Source organism: Urocampus carinirostris, chromosome 3, assembly GCF_059441175.1.
Source record: "Urocampus carinirostris isolate Australia breed hairy pipefish chromosome 3, RoL_Ucar_1.0, whole genome shotgun sequence".
Taxonomy (NCBI): domain Eukaryota; kingdom Metazoa; phylum Chordata; class Actinopteri; order Syngnathiformes; family Syngnathidae; genus Urocampus; species Urocampus carinirostris.
The window spans coordinates 47,300,299-47,312,806 of NC_142351.1; the positions used below are offsets into that span (position 1 = coordinate 47,300,299).

The following is a 12,508-nucleotide window of genomic DNA, read 5'->3' on the forward strand; positions in this document are numbered from 1 at the left end:
CAAGCGAATTTGATGTGGTATAAGTCGTGACTTTGACCCTACTAAGGAGTTTGTCAACCGTGTATGGTAATGACTTTAAGGCACAGTACCATGCAGTACATCTCTAATAAGAAAGGACACTCGAAAAAAGTATTTAGTACCTGTTTCTAGACAGGGAGAGCTGGAACTTTGTCGTGGAAAACTGTTTTAACTCTTCCTCCTTTGATCACTTTTCATTGCAATCCAAAAATGTAAGCATGCCAATGAAGATTACGTTGAGGATGTTCTCAGTGATGACAGCTGCTTGCTGTGGCATGCACGATGTCTCTCCTCATTAAGCTTAACATTTCTTTGCTTTTTTTCTAATGAGATAACAAAGAATATTATGCGTATGAATTATGACAATTTACCAGGACACAATAAAAGCTCAGACTTTTGACAAAAAAGTAAAATTTGATGCTTAATCTTAAACTTTTTAATACAATTGTGTGCGAGTTAAACACAGCTAAACAATGCTTAAATGTAAAAGCGTAATAAGGTTGGGCACTTAAATGCCTCGGCTTCACCTTTGGGCACATGTTTATGTTAATATTGTATTGTTCAGCTGAAAATGGATGGGTGGATATTTTTACTTATTTTTGTCGTAAAATTAAACTGAAGCAATGAAATATAGTAAATTAGAAAATAATACTTGAAATACAAAAAAATCATTCCAATGAGGCAACTTATTTTTACTGTAGCAGTGAAAGTGATATTAAATCAAAGTTGCTCTTTTAGCTATAAAGCACCTTGCATTTTTGGGTATTCATTAGGGCTGAAACTAATGACCATTTTAATAATATCGTTTCAATAATCTGTGACTAGTCAATAGTCGCAGATTATTGAAACCATCCATCCATCCATCCATCATCTGCACCGCGTATCCTCAGTAGCGTCGCGGGGTTGCTGGAGCCCATCCCAGCTATCTTCGGGCAGTGGGCAGGGGACACCCTGAACTGGTTGCCAGCCAGTCGTAGGGCACACAGAGACCGATAACTCACTCGCTCATTTACACCCAGGGACAATTTGGAACGGCCAATTAACCTGACAAGCATGTTTTTGGAATGTGGGAGGAAACCGGGGTGCCCGGAGGAAACCCACGCAAGCACGGAGAGAACATGCAAACTCCACACAGGAGGTTTGACCTCATGACCTCAGAACTGTACGGCACACGCGCTAACCACTGCACTGCCGTGCTGCCCGATTACTTGAATAATCTGATATTTTTTTTCGTAAATTTAGAATGAAGTTATTTAATTATCTGGCAAATAATGATAAACAGAAGAAAAATTGGTTAAATGAAAAATACATCTTTATTCCGGGTTCATACAAAAATAGAATAAAGCCAAATAAGTACTGTGCTTAGTCAGTAGTGGCATAACTCCATGAATAAACCCTGTAATCCTTAAAGAGGTACATTAGCAGCAGTAGAACAGTAAATAAATGTTTTGTTTAATTGTCCGATGTGCTTTTTAAATATTGGTGCGTCATTGAGTTACTGCTATCATGCGCAAAGTCTGCTTTATAACCTTTGCAAGTCTTTTTATTGGCTGCATCATAGCTCCCACACTTAAGAAGTTTTGGTACGTGTAGTTGATGTTGACAGTGCCATTACTGTATCTTTATGTTACTGGTCCAGACAAAGACCCTATTGGTTATTAGGCAGGCGTGACTCTCAGCAGAGGTTATATTCATGTAGAGACATCTCAGTCTGTTTCAGAAACGTGTCTGGCAACAATAGTCGACAATAAAATTTATTGTCGACTATTTCAACCATCGATATTTATCGACTAATTGTTGCAGCCTTAGTATTATTCAAATTAGATTTTGAAAACTGATTTTTCTATAGCAGGTGTCCATTTCTTTCACCCTTCACTGGAAATGATGGGGAGTTACCAAAAGAACACCAGCCATAATTTGAAGGCACCCACTTTAAACGATATAACCACACTTTGCGGTTCAGCTTCCCTCACGTAAAAAATGTCGACGCCCCAACCCATTTGTGTTATACCTAATTCCTATGTCAGTTGTTCTCTTGAAAACATCCTGTGGGGAAGAAGTTCAACAAGGGAACAATACTAGATGCCTGTGAACAGCCAGGGTTCTGCCTTCACTCTGTCGTCACGGGGATTGCTGTTGAGAAGCAAAGACTATAATGTGTTGTTTTTTTTTCTTTTGGTCGTTTTATTCAAGATGACCAACAGAGAGTCTCTTTGAGTGTGCAGCTGCACTGTCCTAGCAGAAATACTTGCTCATCAACCACAGCTTGAGTCACAGGCCTGTATTCACCTCCAAGCATGCTGGCAATGAGCCACCACGCACAAGGCTCTTCATTCAGGGGCAAAATGTTGCCATTAGCATGCAGTCTTTTATCAATACCTGATAAAAGTCAGACCAGAGTAACTCACAGGAATTCATAGGTCAAACGATGCAAGTGTTTTTTGCCTTGTCTTTGAATCAAGATAAATGTTGAGCAACAAAAGTAATTTATCTATTTGAGTAAATATTCTCCTGTTTTCTGTTTTTGGTCATGGAATACCTCATTTCCTGTATGGGAATTATTGTTATATGATGTCAATCTTATTGTTTTTCATTGACAAATGATGATGGCAGGAAAAGTTTTCTACTGAGAGTCTGAACGGTTATGCTGTTTTTCCGCCAATACAATTTAAGTATTATATTACAATAAAAATCTTGATTGTAGTGGAAAAGTGTTTGTTTTTATAATTTACTTCGACCAATTTAAACATTAATGAGTAATTATAAAATAGGTGTGACTTAATTTGGCTTCTTTACAAACTACATACGTTTTAGTTACCAAACTGAAGCACGACCAAGACAAGCTGAAAACTTTGCATCTGACTAGAATAAAACAAGTATGATGCCTTAATGGATCGTTTAATCACATGAATTGAAAATTCCTACTAGACACCTTTACCAAGTACCAAAAACATTACATTGATCTATACAATTCAGGTTGTCCAAAAATTACAGATTCAATGAGTCCTTGTTTATCGCTGGGGTTACGTTCCAAAAGGAACCTGTGATTGGCGAAATCCATAAAATAGAAAGCTTTTTCTGCCATTTTCATACATTTTAATGTTGTGTTGTATTGAAATTAAAAAAAAAGAAACCTTTATACTGGCCCGTGTCATGATTTACCCATTGCCCTCACCTGTGCCCGCTCCTTTGGCTCCAGCTGCTGCTTGTTTCCTGATTGGTTCCCCTCCATTTTGAACTCAGTACTCTCATTCACTCCTGGTCAGTCCATCAGCGAACCTCCGCACTTGCAAGGCAAGTATTTTTGATTCTGGCTCTTGTTCTTTTCCGACCTGTCCTGTATCCTGTATCCTGGATCGATATCCTGTCCCTGGCTTACCCGAATACCTGACTTGTTCCGATCTATGACCACGCTCTGATCTCCTGTCCCGGCTGCTCGACTTGTTTCCGTCCACTGACCACGCTCCGATCTCCCGTCCCAGCTGCCCGACTTGTTTCCGGCCTCCGACCACATTCCGATCTCGTGGGCTTCCTGGTCCTCCTGCCCGGCAATCGGCGAATCGCTGGCGTTTGTTTTCCTGTGCCTGACTTCTCCGCTTCCTAAATAAAGCTTGGTGTGAAACGTTATGCGTTTGGGTCTACCGTCTGTTGTGGTTCTGACAGCCCGATCATTCATTTAACAAATGCATGTACTGTATACTGTACATGTAAACATTTATGTTTTAATAAATGTTCTTTGAGGGACTGATTATCCATCTAGAATGTAGGATACAATTCAAAGTAAAATCCGTGAAGCGGTGAAAGAGAAACAATGTCATATCAATCGTGAAGGAGTAAAACATTTTTTCTTTAAAATTGATTGCATTTTTCAGCATTTCCTTGTCTTCTCATTTGTAGTTTCTTCCTGGTTGTATAACGACCATAAAATGTGGTCAATGCTGATAACCACTGTTAGATAGATCTTTATTAGTATCTGCTCCATACCAATACATGGTAGCTGATTAATAGACGGTATTCTTATTTAAAAAGGATGCTATTCAATAAAATGTTACACTATTGGTAAGGTTTTGTTAATTGTTGCTTTATTGATTTGTTAAACTGCATCAGAGGTTGCTCCTAACCTGTAGACACAAGAGAATTACATTACAAACGATATGTATTTATAAATCAAAGAACAAGGTGAAGGTGCTTTACTCTACAAAATATGTTGCTTACTCCATCAATCCAGTCCAGATAAGAGCTGACCTGGGTAAACACTGTTGGTTTCTGGAAAATGTTACAACCCTGTCCTGAACCGAAGCTCACCACACCATGTACAGTCCACGAACCATCAGGGTTTTGGCAATTTAGAGGACCTCCAGAGTCTCCCTTTTAGTGATGCAGAAATATATAACATTTTACATATATGTTTACTATCTTGACTACTCGATCCATAGTTTTAGCTCACATTGCAACCAGCAGCGATGCCGTCGCCACCAGCGCAGACCATCTTGTCCGTTGCAAGGACACCCCACCAATCGGGCTGTGAGCAGGTGTCATGGTCGATCACGGGGAGGAGTGCTTGCTGCAGGATGTCAGCTGGAGTCCCTTCGGCTGGAAAAACAAAGACTTGCTAACTAAGAGCCTTTAGCACTTTTAAGTGTTTTTTGCTATGCCACATGGAGGAAATTCATTTTGCAGTTAACCTATGAATGCTGGGAAAAACATGGATGCATTGGCATACCAGAACGATATATTCTAAGATGCCTTATTCAAATTACACAGTTTTGGGGTGTCAAAGTTGTTGTTGCAACCGGTGTTATGGTAGGCTATTGTAGCTAGCACCCACTGTTGAAAATGAATTGACTATAGTAGCTTGAGCTTTTAGAAACCCAGCAGAGAAAAAACACAAATGTTGTAATTCACAAAATTTGGAGAACTTTCACCAACAACCAAGACTAAACTCATTATAAACCTCCGTACCCAGTCGATCTAAATTATAATTACTGTACATATTCATATGCATATAGGCCATATTTAGAACTCCAAAATACTGAACTCAGAAGGTCGACTTTTACGCACATAATTGTTTTTTGCCACTAGTAGCAAATTGTAAGCAGGGTGTGGGAAGGGCGGTGTGGCTTATAATTTTTTGCACCGTTCATCATTACTAGGGTCTTGGGATGCTAGGACCATCCCAGCCATCTTTGGGGAACTAGTTGTAAGAGTCGCAGGCCAAATCGAGACAGACAACCAGTCATACATCCTACCGAGGGACAATTTGGACCCGCCAATCAACCTGACACTTATGTTGGAATGAGGGAAGAAACCCACGCACGCAGAGGGAGAACATGCAAACCCCACACAGAGAGGCCAGTAGCTGGAATTGTACCCTGGACCTGAGCACTGTGGGGTTGCTGCCGTGCCTCCAATTTTAATCATTTACTAGTTAAAATTATTTTTGCAATGTTCTGTGCTAGGAGGAAAACATATTGGTCTCATACTTCTGACTTCAAGCTAAAAGTGCTAAAGGCTGGCTGAAGAAACATGAAACTTGGAAGTAGAAAGTTTTGTGCAGATGCAAACAATGTCAGACGTTGTAAAAAGGATACACCTCTAAAAATTATACCGAAAGCCAAACGTGCAAACATGGGATCAAACATAAACAGTACTCAGAAATCTTCGTGTGGTTTAAAGCTCAGCGACAAAATAGAAACGGAGTGTTGAATGTTTGTTTGCAAGCTTTCAGTCTTCCAAAAGCCAATAATAATGTTGGGTTCCACATGTTGATATACATGTTTTCTTCGATTTCTTTTAGTTTCTTAGGGGCTAGGCTTTAATAGAGTACAGGACTGTCTCAGAAAATTAGAATATTGTGATAAAGTTCTTTATTTTCTGTAAAGCAATTAAAAAAACAAAAATGTCATACATTTTGGATTCATTACACATCAACTGAACTATTTCAAGCCTTTTATTATTTGAATATTGCTGATTTTGGCTTACAGCTGAAAAAAACTCAAAAATCCTATCTCAAAATATTAGAATACTTCCTCAGACCAAGTAAAAAAATAATTTTATAACAGCAAAACTAAATCAAACATTTGAAAATGTCCATTGATGCACTCAGTACTTGGTTGGGAATCCTTTTACACGGATTACTGCATCAATCCGGCGTGGCATGGAGGCAATCAGCCTGTGGCATTGCTGAAGTGTTATTGATGCCCAGGATGCTTCGATAGCGGCCTTCAGCTCATTTGCATTTGTAGGTCTGGTGTCTTTCATCTTCTTCTTAACTATACCCCACAAATTCTCGATGGGGTTCAGGTCAGGGGAATTAGCAGGCCAATCAAGGACAGTGATGCCATGGTCAGTGCACCAGTTACTGGTGGTTTTGGCACTGTGGGCAGGTGCCAGATCATGCTGGAAAATGAAATCCTCATCTCCATAGAGCTTTTCAGCAGATGGAAGCATGTAGTGCTCTAAAATCTCTTGGTACACAGTTGCATTTACTCTGGACTTGATGAAACACAGTGGACCAACACAAGCAGCTGACATTGCTCCCCAAACAATTGCTGACTGTGGGAACTTCACACTGGATTTCAAGCAACTTGGATTTTGCTCCTCTCCAGCCTTTCTCCAGACTCTGGCGCCTTGACTTCCAAATGAAATGCAAAACTTGCTTTCGTCTGAAAAGAGGACTTTGGACCACTCTGCAACTGTCCAGTGCTTCTTCTCCATAGCCCAAGTCAGACGCTTCTTCCGTTGTCTTGAGTTCAGAAGTGGCTTGACCATGGGAATACGGCTATTGTAGCCCATTTCCCGGACACGTCTGTGAACTGTGGCTTTTGATACCTGGACTCCAGCTTCAGCCCACTGTCTTTGAAGCTCCCCCAAATTCTGGAAGCGGCTCTTCTTCACAATTTTGTTAAGGCTGCGGTCATCTCTCTTGGTTGTGCAGCGTTTCCGGCCACATTTTTCCCTTCCAACAGACTTTTTGTGGATATGCTTGAAACTGCACTCTGTGAACAGCCTGCTCTTTGAGAAATTTATTTTTGTGTCTTACCCTCCTGATGGAGGGTATCAATGATGGTCCTCTGGACAGCAGTCAGATCAGCAGTCTTCCCCATTCTTGTGATTTAGTTTACCGAACCAAGCTGAGTGTTTTTAAGGCTCAGGAAACCCTCGCAAGGTGTTTCGAGTTAATTAGATGATTCAGGTGATTAGTTGAATAGCCTACTTGTATACTTTTTCATGATATTCTAATATTTTGAGATAGGATTTTTGAGTTTTCTTAAGCTGTAAGCCAAATTCAGCAATATTAAAATAATAAAAGGCTTGAAATAGTTCAGTTGATGTGTAATGAATCCAGAATGTATGACATTTTTGTTTTTTTAATTGCATTACAGAAAATAAAGAACTTTATCACAATATTCTAATTTTCTGAGACAGTCCTGTATAAACGTCTGATCGGGCTTGAGGTCAGCAGGGATAAGATTTAAAACACTTCTTAACAGTTTGAAATTGTGTCTTTATTCTCTACTGAATATGACAACGGTGGGCTGCAAACTAACTTGACATGCGACCCCAGCCAGTTATGTAGCATGCAGTGCCATGAGGAAGGACGGCATTAGGTTGAGGGAGGCAGGATGGCATAACTGTGTCAGAGAAGACCACAGGGGGGGAGAGCTTGATCAGGGCAATATCATTTCTGCAAAGGTCAAACGCAACGCAACATATTATGAATATCCTGGTGTGTTCAATGTGGGTGGTTTCAGTGTGGGTATTGTTACCGGCTGAGCAGGATGTTGTAGCTCTCGTGGGTGAAGATCCGTTCCGCCATTCGAGCGATCGAGTACTCCTCACTCGCCTTTAGGCTGTGCTTACCCATTTCAACTCTATAGTTGTAACGACCACTGTGGGAATGCAAATCACACAGTGTTTCCCTTTGAGAGACTTGACAAGGCAATGAACAGAGTTTGTACAGGTGCTTGAAATCCTTGTAGATGCTTGAATTTTAATGTTGAGTTTTCTAGGATTGAAATGTGCTTGACTTTTTGAGTGAAGTGCTTGTAAATGCTTAAAACATTTCTCAAGAAGTCTGCCTCAAAATGACGCGGAAACTGCTTTCTGATTACGTCCATTGTCTTTGCAATTCTTCTACCCTCATGATTAACGGCAGCTGATTTTAGTTTGGATGGCATTTTCTGATGAAGCGCCATCGCCCCCTGCATGCTAAACCTAAAAAGGACACTATGAAATGTATGTACATTAGTGTAAGGATTGCGTAACTATTATGGACAATTATTAGATAGATAGATAGATAGATAGATAGATAGATAGATAGATAGATAGATAGATAGATAGATAGATAGATAGATAGATAGATAGATAGATAGATAGATAGATAGATAGATAGATAGATAGATAGATAGATAGATAGATACTTTGTTCATCCCCGAAGGGAAATTCACATTTCCAGCAGCATCCCTGAGCTGAGAACAATCGAGAACAATCGAAAATAACACGGGAGCTGCTGGAGTGGCTGCCATTCGTGACGGCGCCGGAAGAAAAGATTCAATTTGAATCATGGGGCAGAAAAGCAATTCTGGTAGCGTTTATAATGGGAAGAACTTCCTGCAACTGAAAATGTAAGCTTCATACATTTTTACCCAAAACCTATACAGTATTGGGAGAGATTTTTCTTTATTGGGCACATGTGTTTATTTACACACTTATTGTTTAGCTGCACAGACATATTCACGATTAAGGCTACTCAAGATCTAAAAATCATATTTATTGTATAATGATCATGCAAGGTGAAAATCTTATAATTATGTAAATCGCAAATATATTTATGGCTAGGCAAAATACATGAATCACAGTGGATTTTGTTATTTTGGTAGTAATGGAGACATTTTATAATTGCCTTTGAAAGTCCTTAAAAAGTGCTCAAATTTTGCCACAAAGTACAAACCCTGAATGCATTTACCAAGTTTAGTTGGTAATACACTAAGTTGCACCAAAAAAAATGGCTGTAGGTCATTAAGATGCAATGGTGTTTTTTATTCAGTGATTTTATGTAAAAGGAAAAATATAATACTAGTTTCACTGAGGTAACAATGGAACTTGGGCAAAATAATCCAATCACATTAGCGGAGAAACATAAAGGATCAACCAGAAAAAGACAGTTTAAAATTTACAACTTGCATGAAATATCTCAATATTACTTATATACATAGGCGTGATGACATTAATGATTTATTTTTGTTCTTGACCTTAGCATCACGCTAAAACGGTCCCAATCAAGATAGGATGCTGCAATATTGAATTATAGATAAATCTTGGAATTTATAGGTGTCAACAGCTTCATCGAAACTGAATATGCTGGGCAGGATGTTTGAGGTCATTTTTTTAATGAACCGCCAATGTCTTTCTCTTTGGTGTTTGCTTCCACCTTGTGACCATTTGTTCAAATGCATGACCCCCGAATACAGTCATGGACCGTTTTTTAACTTGACAGCGCACAACTCAAACAATACTCATAACGTCACTGTTTTAACATCATGATTATTGCAAATATGTTTACGTTCGATATGTAGTGCAATATTTGGGATTTCTATTCTATAGCATATGAATAACCTATTTTTCATGTTGACAATATCTGTAAATTATTTGTTATTGCAACATCCATTGCAGCCTAGTCATCTTGGAAGGGGGGTTACTTCATGTGCAGTCCCTTCTCAAGGTTTCTTCATTTTCCTCATGTTGAGGTTTTTGAGTTTTTCCTTGCCCTCATGTAGGTTAAGATCAGGGGATGGTGCAATAATAGTTTGTGGTCTGCAATAATTTGTGGTCTGTGCAGCCCTTTGAGATTATTTGTGATTAAGGCTATAGTATACAGATAAACATGACTTGACTTGACAAATGTGCCCTATACTGTATATACAGACAGTACAATTGGCTCCTGTGTATCGGTTTGTCTATACAGTTACGCTCACTCAACATCGAAACGTCCTATAAAAAATTTGCACAGAATCAAGTTTGTCTCTGAGCCGTTTGTACTTATAAAAAGAGTCATATCTAGCTCGTGAGACAAAGGTTTTGGCATTCATCATCAGTGTTTTCCAAATATTTATGGCTGGGCTACCTGGGAGCTTCCAGTGTCTCAAAACTGTCTGAGCACAGGTCATGAGTCCAGACTTTGGTAATTGGAAAGAATATTTTTTCTTGTTGAGGCAGTACGGCCAGATAATTAATATGCTGTATCTGAGTACGATTAAAGGGCTTCCGCTGATCTAGGTACCAGTGGAAAGTAGTCCTATCTGTTTTATTGGAGCGAGCAAACACCTACCCAAAAAATGGCTTGGAGAGGGATGGGCCCTTCCAGACTGTATTTGCCCATGACTAACCACAGGAAGTGATGTTCTGACATCCCAATTGGTTACAGGATCCCTGAACTGTGAACACTTGAACCATTTTCCCATCCAGTCAGGCTGGATCAACTTTAAAAGTTTGAAAATCTTTCTCTGATATTCAGAAAATATATATCCCCCACTGAGCCCTCCAGTCGACCCTCAAGTACAGATTAATTATTTGGGAAGTAAACATGTTCATACAAGTTCATCAAATTTCTCCATAAAACTCTTGTGTGCAGTCTTACTTGATGCAGTGTGCAGCAGTGAGGACCCACTCAGCGGCTATCAAGGTTCCTCCACACACGTGACCCCAGGGCCCACTGCTGTTGGACTGGATAGAAACCTAAGCAGTCAAGAAAAACAGCAGCCACCAAAGCATTTATTCTAATAATTTTACAATTTTAATCCACCAAGGTTAGCAAAAATCATATTTGAATATGTGAAATGGTGACGAAAGTATTTGCCAGACCATACGTACGTAAAACACCATTTTGGCCAGAAATTTGAAAGTGTGCCTGCATAACCACACAAGGTTTCACCTACAAAATTTTACTAAATGTTATCAAATATGAGCAATGGTTTTGCAAGTCAAGAAACATTGCTGACGCAAACTGAAAATCTTTGTGCGCAACGGGAATCGAATCAAATAGTGGTGGTGAGAGTGCAGACTCTTTATTACCAGGCCACCAGTGGACATAGGACAAGTCACTGGAGCTAATCTCATAATTACACTATTTTTACGGTGCCAGGATCACTGATTTGTATAGTACAGTCTAATAAGTCAGTTCGTCCACTTCTTCACCTTTGCATTAATAACCTCTCGAAAGTTAAGTATTTTGTCTTTTGTTAAGAGTTTTTATTTTCTCCATTCTCTAACATTCACTCGTGAATAAGTGGACAGACAGACTGTATAACCAGAATGCACTGTGCAAATCAGTGTTGCTGGCACCATAAATAAAATAGTGTGATAACTGGATAAGATAGAATGCCTTTTAAAATGTTTGTCAACTAATGGTTGTCTAATGGTATTGTGTCAGCGTGCTCCCACCTCCACTACTGGGTTTTGTTTCCCTTTGCGTACAATGTTTTGCAATTATGAGACTTAACGACTTGTCAGTCAATGCATAAATGCATTCTTATAAACAAAAAGTCTAACTAGAATCCCACCCATTGGTTATACACAAATGCATACAGTAGCTCTTTCTGTAGTCTTCTTTTAATCCGCCTTATAGTCCTGTGCGCCATATGTATGAAACAGATTTAACAAAATACTTTTTTCAGGGGTAAACTTTACAATCTGGTGGACCTACTGTATTTGCAGGAAAATACAGTAATTATCACACAAGTATACAAACGAGGACCTTACCTGCCAGGGCCAACTGTGTGGATTAGCGTCAATTCCTGCTACCACTCGACCCGGCACAGGAGAAAACACGGGAAGGCCGCATCCAAATACTAAATGAAACAGATCACAACACAATGTCAGATTCCTTTTTTTACATTATCATTATATTTCTAATTGCAGTCAACATTTCGCACAAAACCGTCAACAATACTTACCGTCGGCTATCATTAATGTGAGAAGAATCAGCCGCCTCATGATCACTAAGTGTTGTCTACAGAAAAGCAGCAGCATACACATGGAATTTCACACAAGCTCGACATGTGGCTAGTGCAAGGATTTTCCCATCATTTAGAAGAGAGATTATTTTGATTGATTAGATGTCAGAGTGAGAATTTTTTCACAATCAACAAAAAAAACCAAAAGGCATTAATGCATAGTGTCAGATGAATGCAGTTTATTCAACTAATTAGAAAAATATTTATTTTTTGGATTTGTTTTTGGTGAGATTTACACCTCGATTAAGCAATAAATGACATCCCTCCATCCATTATCTGTACCGCTTATCCTCAGTAGGGTCGCGGGGGTGCTGGGGCCCATCCCAGCTATCTTCGGGCAGTGGGCAGGGGACACCCTGAACTGGTTGCCAGCCAGTCGCAGGGCACACAGAGACAGACAACTCGCTCATTCAGACCTAGGGACAATTTGGACCGGCCAATTAACCTAACATGCTTGTTTTTGGAATATGGGAGGA

At 39.5% G+C, this 12,508-nt stretch overlaps 1 protein-coding gene across 1 annotated transcript; it reads right to left on the reverse strand.

The window, feature by feature from the left end:
- Positions 1-4,078: 4,078 nt before the first annotated feature.
- On the reverse strand, positions 4,079-12,048 carry LOC148369876 (chymotrypsin-like elastase family member 2A). Its single transcript, XM_088330022.1, has 8 exons — positions 11,973-12,048; positions 11,779-11,867; positions 10,658-10,755; positions 7,788-7,910; positions 7,569-7,705; positions 4,466-4,611; positions 4,234-4,386; positions 4,079-4,139 (listed from the first exon to the last, which is right to left on the reverse strand). The coding sequence occupies exons 1-8, from the start codon at positions 12,046-12,048 to the stop codon at positions 4,122-4,124; spliced, it is 840 nt and encodes a 279-aa protein (XP_088186148.1). The 3' UTR covers positions 4,079-4,121.
- Between the last annotated feature and the right edge of the window lie 460 nt (positions 12,049-12,508).